Source organism: Lagenorhynchus albirostris, chromosome X (assembly GCF_949774975.1).
Source record: "Lagenorhynchus albirostris chromosome X, mLagAlb1.1, whole genome shotgun sequence".
Classification (NCBI taxonomy): Eukaryota; Metazoa; Chordata; class Mammalia; order Artiodactyla; family Delphinidae; genus Lagenorhynchus; species Lagenorhynchus albirostris.
In genome coordinates, this window is record NC_083116.1 from 99,570,979 (window position 1) to 99,582,193 (window position 11,215).

General features: G+C 53.0%; 1 protein-coding gene across 1 annotated transcript; it reads left to right on the forward strand.

Moving 5' to 3' along the window:
* The first annotated feature begins 6,811 nt into the window (after positions 1-6,811).
* Positions 6,812-10,689, forward strand: LOC132513186 (ferritin heavy chain-like). Its single transcript, XM_060137363.1, has 3 exons — positions 6,812-6,847; positions 8,668-8,852; positions 9,999-10,689. Exons 1-3 carry the CDS (start codon positions 6,812-6,814, stop codon positions 10,687-10,689), a joined length of 912 nt encoding a protein of 303 aa, XP_059993346.1.
* Positions 10,690-11,215: the final 526 nt, after the last annotated feature.

Below are 11,215 nucleotides of genomic sequence, written 5' to 3' on the forward strand. Positions count from 1 at the left end.
TTTATGTAAATATAGTGTAAGCACCGGACAGTTGGGTTTTGTTTTGTTTTGGTTTGTTTCTGTAATGCAAGTGCCTGACCTGAAGCTTCGGATTGCCTAGGCACCCACTTCAAAGACAGCTATCTTGAATAAACACACTGCAGGCTACAGGACTAGAGGAAGAGCCAGGCGGCCCGGCCCCAGAAGTTTCCTTTGTTTCGGAGATCTCTGGTCGACTTAGATAACTCACCATTTGACCACTTGTTTTTCCCTTCCCGAGTTTTAATTCCCACCCGTATGTTTTAAATTCGCCAACAAAGAGTGAACCTGTGAAACCCCAGGCACCCCATCCTAGACTCCAATAAAGACACAACCCCAGGCCCACTACCTTTCTGCCGCAACCTCGCTGAGTGGCCCCAGCTGTACCATGTATCCTTCAGGATTTGTGGGTAATAATCCTTGGTTTTCTTTTCTTGTCTTTCAAAGTTCCCTGATGGTTGTTGCCATCATAAGAACCACCAGGGCGGGTCCAATCACTCCACTGGCTCTGAAAGGGGAAATGTCTGTGAGGGCTCACCTCAGGCCCAGGTGAGTGCCCCTAGGCATTTCTAGCCAATAGATCACTACTGATAGGTTGAGACCAGCACAAAACAATTGGCCTTGTTGGCAGGATTGCATGATTGCCTGTGCAGTTAATCACGAGGAATACCCGTTAGCTGCGACTGGCTTACTAGCTGACCAGCCCAGGGGGGGAACACCACCTGGGAACGGAACACCGCTTGCTGGAGGTCTGCCATGCTGCTACGTGCTTTTGCATATCGCCTCTGTCGTGTGTTGCCTGCGGTACCCACGCCAAAATGTCACTGCTGCCATAATAATTCAATGATCTCCCCAGAGCAGCCGTGATCAAGGCCATACGGTCGAATGAGACAGACCACTAATTTAAAAGGCCTTCATTGACCATTCATGCACGTGAGGGTCCTCCGTGCCTCCCGCTGTGCAAAATTGGCATGATCCAATGGCTTTGTCATTTCCATCACCACAGTGACCCAACCGACTCCCTGAATTTCCAACCCTGAATAGGCCCCATCTGACCCTAAGCCCAGAGAATTCCTTTTTACAAGGCGCCCCCCTAATCACAGGGCAGCGCTACTACATTTCGGGGGGACTCCTGAAACCATCCATCAGGCAACTGGAGGGCACTGACATGGCTGCTAGACACAGAGGAGATTGCTGCCCAGATGCCCCCATACGTCACACTCAAGGCCCTCCGTCACCACCGCTCCAGGAAGGTCTCCCTCGAACAAATGTCCCTCAATGGGAAGGGTTCCCCACTCCCTTCCTAATAAACCTCTGATTTAATTTTGTCCCTTATGGGAATACACAGGCAAAACCTCTACTGGGAGTTAGGAAAACCTGGGGTTCCTGGCTACTTAACCTCTGGACAGCCACTCTCTAAACTCCAGGCCCCGAAACTCACATTCTCCCAGCTACGGCCCTCTTCTGCCGGCCATCTTCTAGCCCCAAGCCCGTCCCCGCTACCCCCTCTGCCCCCTTCCCTAACCTCCAGGACTGGCAGCCACTTAAGCTCCTACCCTAGGAAATCAGCCGCTCCCAGGGGCTTGTCCCACCACCTGGGGACAATTACCCCTGTACCACTCTGGTGGTCCATTAGGACAATAAAAATGCACAGTCCTTTTTGGCCCTACTAGACATGGGGACCCAAGTCACTGTCATTCTAGGCAATCCCTCTGTATCACCAAAAGGGAAGCCCTTCCACCTACAGGGCACTGCTGGTAAAACAATCAAAGCTTCACAAAGCTATTCGGATATCACTATTGGGACCCTTCACCTCAAATGGCTTCCTCTGGTGGTGGCCCCCCAGCTCGTTCTTTCCTATTATAGGCATGGAGGCACTGACACAACACCGTGCCACATGGAATAAGCCCAAGTTCTTGGCCTTGCTGGTGGGACTCTCCAAATGGACGCCAGGGACTCTTCGTCCCCTGGTCAAGACGGTAAACCTTCCCCAGTAGGGACTTAAACAGGCCGCTGGAGGCCTACGCCTACGTCATTAAAGAGGTGCTTCAGACTGGAGTCACGAAGCCACCATCTCCCCGTTCAGTAGCCCCATTTGGCCAGGACTTAAGCCAGCCACCAACCAAAGGCACCTGACCGTTGGCCATCAAAACCTCAGTGGCTCAGGTTCCCCAGTAAGGCTCCAATCCCTAATAACATAGAACTGACTGAGGATGTCCAGTCGGCCCAAGGAGCGTCCTCTGTGTTCACTGACCTACTAACATCTTCTATTCTGTTCCCACCTTGGGGAATCCCAGGCTCCGTTTGCCTTCACTTTTGAAGGGGGCAGATTATACATTTACGTGCTTCCCAGTGGGATACTGAAACGGCCCTGCAACCATACATAACCTCTGCCACCAGGACTTAAGCACCTTACAGTTGGAAAGGTGCCGCTTTGGGCACTACGCTGATGACATTACGCTCAGGGGTTCCTCTGAGAAAGCAGTACGAGCAGATTCGCATCCCTTCGCACACCACCCGGACCTCAAGAGCCAAGGCCCGGCCTCATCTGTCTTGTTTCTGGGCATCATCTAGTCCTCTAAGGGCTGAGAAATTTCCCCAACGGCCAAACATCAATTACTCACCATTCAACCACCCACGACACTCAGACAAGCACAACACATATCAGGCTTTTTCCTGTTCTGGAGGCAACACATCCCTCATCCCGCCCTATCGTATACGCAATCGCACACAAGTCACCCACCTTCCACTGGGGCAAAGCCCGACAAGTGTGCTTTGCAAGGTGCCCAGCACGCAGTCCAGCAAGTCTTACCTTTAGTTCCCACTGGTTCCACATTCCATGTCAAGTGGCCTCCTGCAGTCTCGGGACCAAACAGGAGTCTACCTGGCTTCCTATGGGGTTGTGGACTAAGCACCTTCCCCAGCGGCAGGCCCGTAGACTCCCCCTGGGCACCAGCTTTCGGCAGCCTCTCGGGCTCTTTTAGGAACTGAGCCCCTAGCCAGCACCCCCCCCCCGCCCGGTATCACTCTGAACACAAGTTCCTCAAGTGCCCTGAGTGAGAGACGCCTCTTAAGAGAAAAGCTCAGCACGGCCACTGATGCCTCCTTGGTAACAGGGAAATGGTACCTTCAGGGGAGGGCTAAACCTGATGTCAAAGGCCTTTCCAAATGACAGGAGGATGTGGTTTCCCCCATGCTCAGCCCCTTGCCGGAGAGCCTCGAGAAGTGACAGCCCCCATCCCCACCCCACCCCGCTTTCTCCTCCTGTGGCTACTTGGGGAGCCCCTTGGGACCACCTGTCTGAAATGGACAGGGAGTCAGTGCTCTTCACCGAGGGCAGTGCCATCGCTGCATGCCATGCAGCTCGCTGGAGGGCTGCGTCAGCCACCCGGCCTCGGGCACCTTTCTGGTCAAGGAGGACACTCCTGGCTCAGCCCAACTGGCAGAACCTGTAGCTGTTCACCCAGCCCTTAAGGAGGCCACAAAAAGGGGCCTTTCACAGCCTCCCGGGCTGTTGCTAACAGCCTTGCAGTTGGGTCTGGCCAATGGCTACGGGACAATTTTCTCATTCAAGGCAAGGCCATCTGGGGCTCCAAGATACGCAAGGAACTAGCAGAATCCCCCATCCCTATCATCAGTTCTCACGTTTCTGCTCACGCTAACCGCTCCACACCCCAGGCCATTTTTAGGAATACTGCGGTCAGACCCCCTCACTCAGCCCTCCACTCTCTGCCCTGTAGATGCCTCAGGGTACCGACCCTTCTCCCCAGCTTGCGAAATGGACCCGCACAACCTCAGGTCATCGGGGAATTCGTGCCTTAACAACTCGTGCTCATGCCAGGGGACGCCCCCCTCCTCAGCGGCAGCCAAGGTGGTGATAGATGAGCGCGTTCTCTGCACCCAAACCGAACAACGGGGACCCACTCCCCCGGGGAGACCGACCATACTCCCGCTCTGCTGGGGCTTCCAGATAACCCATCACCATCACTGATACTTCACACGAGGCTTCCCTTGGTGAACTCCGCCCACAATTCCTCCTCAAAACAGGTAATCTCTTTCCTTACTACCTTCAATGCTGCTCCCTTCAGATGGCCAAACACTGCTGACTCTGACCAGGGCACCCACTGTACCTCTCAGGACATTCAACAGTGGGCTCTCCCACCCAACATTCTTCCAAACTTCCATCTAGGATCCCGCCCCCAGGTGGCTGGCCTCATCAAGCATCTTAATGACCTCCTTAAAGAGACACCACTTAAATTATTTGCAAGCAAGTGGTTCTCGAAATGGATGCAACTCTTGCCGCAGGCCCTCATCTTGCTTAATTCTCACCCCCTGAGCCTTTATACCCCTCATACCAATGATTACACAATTATCACACACCCTCCAAAATGCCACTGCGGGTCGTTTCTGGCAGTTCTCAAGCTTTCACACTCTAGCACGACGCCCTTTACGTTTTGACCTCTGACTCCACTTCCCTATGCTGCTATGATTTTCTTTTTCATCATCTGACCATCCGCTTCCCTCTGATATAGCCTGATCGAGGGCAGAGAGTCCTATATGGTCCCCTCACCACTGAATGCCCCACAGGCCACAAGCCCACCAAGTCAGTGCGAGATCATCTCTTTGGAAATCCTGCCAACGGTGACGACTCTCCAAAAGCAGCCACCTCCACACCGGCCGCTCTCACCAAATACAGTGGCCACGAGAGCTGGCTGATGAAACTGAACGCCCCGGCTAATTTAGAGGAAGCAGAAGTCAGCGCCCCGGGACCAACCAGTGGCGCACTTTGGGTGTCTGAAAGAGGGAAAGGAACTCTGCTTGGTGGACGCAGGCCACATTTGGGGATGAGAACATGCCGAGCAAGCTACAAGTCGTGGCCTGACCCCACGCCAGGCAAGGCGACCCAGTACTTTCCCCCACCAAGCAACCGCGCTCAGCCATTAAGCAATACACAGAGAGCTCATCCAGAAGGAACCTGACCCCAGCTCATTCGAACGTCAGCGCTCCATCTGCTGATGGCTATTCTTATTGCTTTGTACCGCCTGGGCGATAGGGTTACTGGTAGAGCCCTTGGGCCTAACCCTCACCCAGATAGAATGCTGTAAAAACACTGCTGCGGCCCACAGTAGCACCACAGGGTGGAAAAGCAGGGAATGTTGGCGAGCCCTGTTGGAAGGGCTCAGGCTAGTGTGCCACTGAGTCTGAGCGGCAAGGGGATCGCATCCCTTTATAGGCAAGGGGCCCGCTGGAAGCAATGTCTAAATGACACTCGCCCAATTTCAACATCAAACACTGCTACAAGCTAACTGGCCCTATGATTGCTCGTACATAAAACCCACCTGGGTACAGGGACTGTGCTCCCAGGATTTGTCCACTGATTGCCCTCACGGCTTGAGCCCAGGAATGCCTAAGGAGCACCCATAAGATCTCCCGTAGCCTGGGATATAAATGTGCCCAGAATCTTTATGTGCTTGGATGAGCTCCTCCGGGAAGGAAAGGACAGCATCCCACTCTGTTGCTAAAGGTGCCCTTGATGACCCCAGAGAGCTCTTAACCATTTGTTCCACTAGCAGCAGGCACCAGACGTGCAGCTCGGTCCTCGGGGAAGCCTCTAAGTTATATCAGGCTAGCCTATGCCCAGCCCATGATCAATACCCCAACTGCACAGCCACATGGGAGGATGCACCCGCCCCTGGGTGGCCACCACTCCAGAGGACCTCACCCCTGAGTGAGACAGACTCACTGCTGGAGAGGATACCATTCCAGACAATACCGCCCCAGCCCAAGAGCTCACCACTGGAGATGCCTATGCGTCCTATACCAGAGATGACACCCCAGGGCCGTGGCACCAGCTGGAGACCTAGCTGCCCACCCAGATGGCCCGACTTCCCAGTTTATATTGCGGAACGCTGCCATGGAGACTAAGACTTCCCAGAAACAGTGGAGTAAACGCAGTGCCCCGGTGGCATCGGGGGATGACCTACTATGATATGATTTTGCAGAACTTGCTAGGTCCTTGCTGGCTGACCCTACCCTATACCAAGAGGCTCGCCAGACTGTGAGTTTGTCCCCCGCCGACAGCAGGACAGCGCTGTATCATATTTCCCCACGGAAGCAGGCCACAATGTGCGCTCCAAACCAGACAGCTCCCCGCCTACAAGCGACTGAAGCGACTTGTTAACGTCCTCACCACTAACTCAGATGCTTCAGCATCACAGGGGGCATCTGAGTTAGTAAGCAGCTGAGTTAGTATTTTTTTAATTTTTTTTTATTGTAATGCAAGTGCCTGACTTTAAGCTTCGGATTGCCTAGGCACCCACATCAGAGACAGCTATCTTGAATAAACACACTGCCGGCTACAGGACTAGAGGAAGAGTCAGGCGGCCCCGCCCCAGAAGCCTCCTTTGTTTCGGAGATCTCTGGTCGACTGAGGGAACTGACCATCTGACCACTTGTTTTTCCCTTCTGGCATTGTAATTCCCGCTCATGTTTTAAATTCACCAATAAAGACTGAACCTGTGAACCCCTAGGCATCCCGTGCTAGACCCCAGTCAAAGAAGCCCAGGCCTGCACACGTACTCTTTCTACCCATGACCTCCTTGCGTGCCTCCACGCATGCCATGTGTCCTCCAGGACCTGTGAGTAATAAATCATGTTTTTTCTTCGAAGTTCTCTGATGGCTGTTACTGAAGTGTGTCTTGCAATCATAATAAGAACCGCAAGGTGGCGGGGTGGGGGGTGGGGGGTGGGGGGGAGGGCGGGTCCAATCACAATACTGGCTCCCAAAGGGGAAATGACTGTGAGGGCTGCCTCAAGCAGTATGGCCCAGGTGAGTGCCCCAGGCATTTCTGGACAATAGCATCACTACTGAGAGGCTGAGCCCACCCCCAAGACTTCTGTTGTTTACCTTCCTCCTGGAGGGGTTCTTCCTCACCCCTCCTTGGGTCAAATGGATCCTTTGATAGCAGTCAGTAATCACAGGACCACAGCTAGACTACAACTCTCCACAAGAAAGTCACAGTCTCTGGCCACACGTGACAGAGGAATCATTTGAACTCCTTCTGCATGAAGAAGTACAACTGAGGTACTGGATTTTTGAACAACACGTGCTCAATCATAAAGTAACGGTCAGGAATGCACAGAGGACCAGGGATGATCCCCATCGCTCTTTGCGCTCGTTTCTCCAAGCAATGGGTCTGAGTCCATTGCTGGCCACTAAGTGCAGAACATGGGTAGTTTTCGGACATATCAGCCCCACCCCTCCCCCCAGATTAAAAACTCAGGTGTGAAGATTTACCGTCCACATTTGAGAAGTGTGGTTTAGTTACGCCAAAGAGGTACACAGAACCAGTAAGCAATTTGGGGGGATTTACGTGCATCAAACTGTGGAGAGAGGGAGACGGGTGGTGATCTTCACAAGACATCACCAAGTACAGTCTGGTTGGGAAGAAGCATACACACGTGTCAATGGTTATTTGGAGAATCGACCAAGGGACAGGAGTTTGGGAGAGAGGTGCTAAATAATTCTCTAGAAAACTGATTTTAGTCTACGTGGACAGGCAGGCCAAGTCTCTGTTCTAACACTAGGATGAAATATTGATTACCCCCATTGAAAGAGGATGAGAGATCACAAACTTCAGAGGAGATGTCACCTATCAATTAGACCAGCAGAATGTAAATCAAGAACAACCCCGCTGGAGGCGTTGGCCAGGAGGCACATGACAGGAGTGGTGCCCAACTTCAACGCCCTCGTCCAGCCATGGTCAGGGGCTTGGCGGCCTGCTGAGGAAAACTTCTGTTCCATCTCAAACTGTGGTCCTCCACAAATTTTCAAAAATTTACTTAAACTTCTTTCCTAGTAGAAGCTGAGCAAGAAGAGACTGTCCTGTATGGCCGCGTACGGGAAACCTGGCCTTGCTGAAGGTTAGGACTGTGCCGAGAAGGGGGGCAGGCGGGTAACTGAGCTGCTACAGAAGCAGAACAGCTGTTTGTCTGCACCTCTTTGTTCTCTCATTATGGAAACCTGGGAGAGGCCTCAAGAAACCACATGACAGTGTCCTGTGTATACCCCATTTTATTGACTGAGGTCACCAGGGGTGTAGCTGAGAGTCAGATCTGACTTTACTCCAGGTTCCACATCATCTTGCTCAAGAAGTTTATATCGCAGACTTCAGTTTCCTCGTGTGGGAGATGATAAAAACAATCCTCCCTCACAGAATCGCGAGGATTAGTGAGAAGGCAGGGAATCACCGGGTCTGGTGAGGACTCATCAAATCTTTCCCTGGGGATGGCGCCCTGGTCCCCTTGGTTAGCCGGTGCTCACTGCGGCCAGGCTCCCGAACCCTGCCCTTCGTGGAGAGCGCTGCCCCAGGGCCTCCCGAGGCTGCGTTTGGGAGCTGAAGCCATTTTCCACCCCCACAGATGGCTCAAACTGGTTGTTCCAGGCCTTTCTGAGCCCACTGTTGTTGCTCCTTTCTCTCTCTCTACTCTTTTCCAAAGGCGAAGAACTGCTCAGGGAATGAGGTGCTCAGCGCCCGGCGTGCTGTGTGGTGGAGAGGACACACACAGGTCTGGGACTCCCTCCAGCCTCCAGCCCTCACACTCCAATCGGGAAGGCTAACTGGTACAATCCCTGGACCATCTCCCTAGCTCCGCTGCCAGCTCTGGACCAGTATCCTCCTCTTCGGGGGAGCTGCCCCACACAAACACATCCTCCGGTTATGTGGTTCCGGGGGCGCCCCCCGTTCCTACGTGACCCACATCTCCCTCACCACAGCTGACTGGTTCAGGGGTCAGCCAGTCCCATCCCTTACGCCTCCTGTTGTCGGCTTAAGGCCGGCCACCTGAGGACCAGCCTGGGTTTCTTCCCCAGCACTGAGGGAAACGGAAAAACTTACTCCTTGTGCTTCATGGGTCTTTGAGGGATTTTTCATTCCACTCTCCATGAGGGAAAAAGGGAGCAGGACTGATACATATTATTGATGAATTTAGCAAAAGAAAGAAGAGCAAGATGATTCGGCTCTATCTAGACTGTTTAACTTTTGCATCTGCATTTCCACCAAGAGGAAATGCTACAAGCTTACAGTGGCTTATAACCCGTAGTCAGCCAGAACTTCCTTTGGGTAACTAGTCAGGGTAGGCTCACTGCTGTCACAAATATCCCAAGTCTTGCTGGCCTAAGACAGTACATTTTTATTTTTTGTTCTTACCAAGATCCAGTGCACAGTGGTGCTGCAGGCGATGGGGTGATAGTCTCCTTGTGTCATTCAAAGGCTCAGGAAGGGAACCCATACGACAGCAGGTTTGAGATAACCGCAGACCCGCTCAGCAGAAGAGGAAGAAACAAAAGAGAACGACACGATCTATTACAGAAGAGATACACGAAAGTCTTCTAATGCCAGAAAATGCCAAGCTTTGGGCACTTGGGATGGTCCCTATCCTACCTACAAGCTCCACACCATGTACCCCAAATAGAAAAGACTCCCTAACTGACACACTGAGCCCCTCCATTCACAGCAGAAGACTGTTAGTGAAATGGCGTCCCAACTGTAGATCAGATCCATGCCAGTTACCTTGGCTGATCACATGACTCCTTTACTCCCAAATACGAATGGACAAATGGTTGCCAGATACTTGAGGAAAGTGAAAGAGAAGATCATGATGAACAAACAGAACTACTTCTGGAGAAGAAAACAACTATAATACAGGAAACGGAAGAGAACATTACCAAAACTTACAAATTCATATTCTCAGAATTTTAAGGAAGACAATGGGTTTATAAAATGAGAACAGCGTGCTATAAGAGGTTGCAACTGGAGAACAAGAGAAAGCCCTTGGAAACCGAAATATTTTTGCAACGTTAAAAACGTAATAGATACCAGGTGCGCAGGTCAAAGTCACCATGCCTCACCCAGGCTGTGATGGAACGTGGGTGCAGCGTTTCTGCCCCGCCAACGCCACGCGACCTCTTCCGGTAACAGGACCGCGAGCCCACCGCCTGACTCCCATAACGAACGCCACTTCCGGTCCACCCCAGAGCGGCCGCCCTCTTCGCTCCGAGGCAGCTACCGCAGGCCCCGCGGCTTCACCTTCACGCCCACCACGATGCCCTTGCCGTCCGCCACGCTGCCCGCGCCGCCCTCGCAGGTGGGCCAGAGCTACCACCCCGACTGCGAGGCCGCCATCAACAGCCATTTCAACCTGGAGTTCCACGCCTCCTTAATGTGCCTGACCGCAGCCATTTACCTCGACCACTGCGACGTGGCCTTGAAGCACTTCAGCTGGTTCTTCGTGCGCCGCTCCCTCCAGCACAGCGGTTGGGCCCGGCGCCTGATGCGCCTGCAGAACCAGCGCGGGAGCCGCATCCACTTCCAAGACATCAGGAGACCAGTCAGTATCGAGTGGAAGAGCGGCCTCAAGGCCATGAAGTGCACCTTGTTCCTGGAGAAGTTCGTGAATCGCAGCCTGCGCCACCTGCACCAGCTGGCCATCGACAAGAGGGACCCCCACCTGCACCGCTTCCTAGCCACTCACTACCTCAGCCAGCAGGTGGCGTTCATCAGCGAGCTGGAGGGTCATGTCACCACCCTGAGCATGATGGGGGCCCCGGACGTCGACCTGGCAGGGTCCCTCTTTGACAAGCTCACCCTGGGCGACAGCGACAAGAACTGAGCGTGGACTGGACTTCCCCAGAGCCACGGGGTGACCAGAGCGCTGGTCACCGTGCCTGCCATGCAGACGGCAATAGTGCCCTGGCAGAAGAAGTTCACTTAAGTTTTTTTCTTCCAGTTTTGCCACTTCTTCCAATAAAGTTATTTGGTTCCTAAAGAAATAAAGGTCTCTCCTTGGTTCCTGTGTGCAAATCGCTCACTTTTTAAAACAGGTATCCAGGAGGCTCTCCACCCACCCATGCCCCACCCACATGCCGCTCAGGATCTCCACAGAGGGAGGGAGAAGGCATTCCATGGGGCCCCGGAAAGTGCAAAATCCATCTTCCCCTTATAAACAATGTGGGTATATAGGGGGTGGTGAGGTGAGGCGCTGCTGAATGCGGGTGCCTGCGAATAGCAGGAGTATAAAAACGCGGTATAAAAATCACAGTAGTGTGGCTTCTGGAGGAAAAATGAAGGGAATGGGGTGGGACAGGGATTAAAATAAAGGGTCCTTAAAACTTTACCTGAAAGCTTCGAGTTTACTA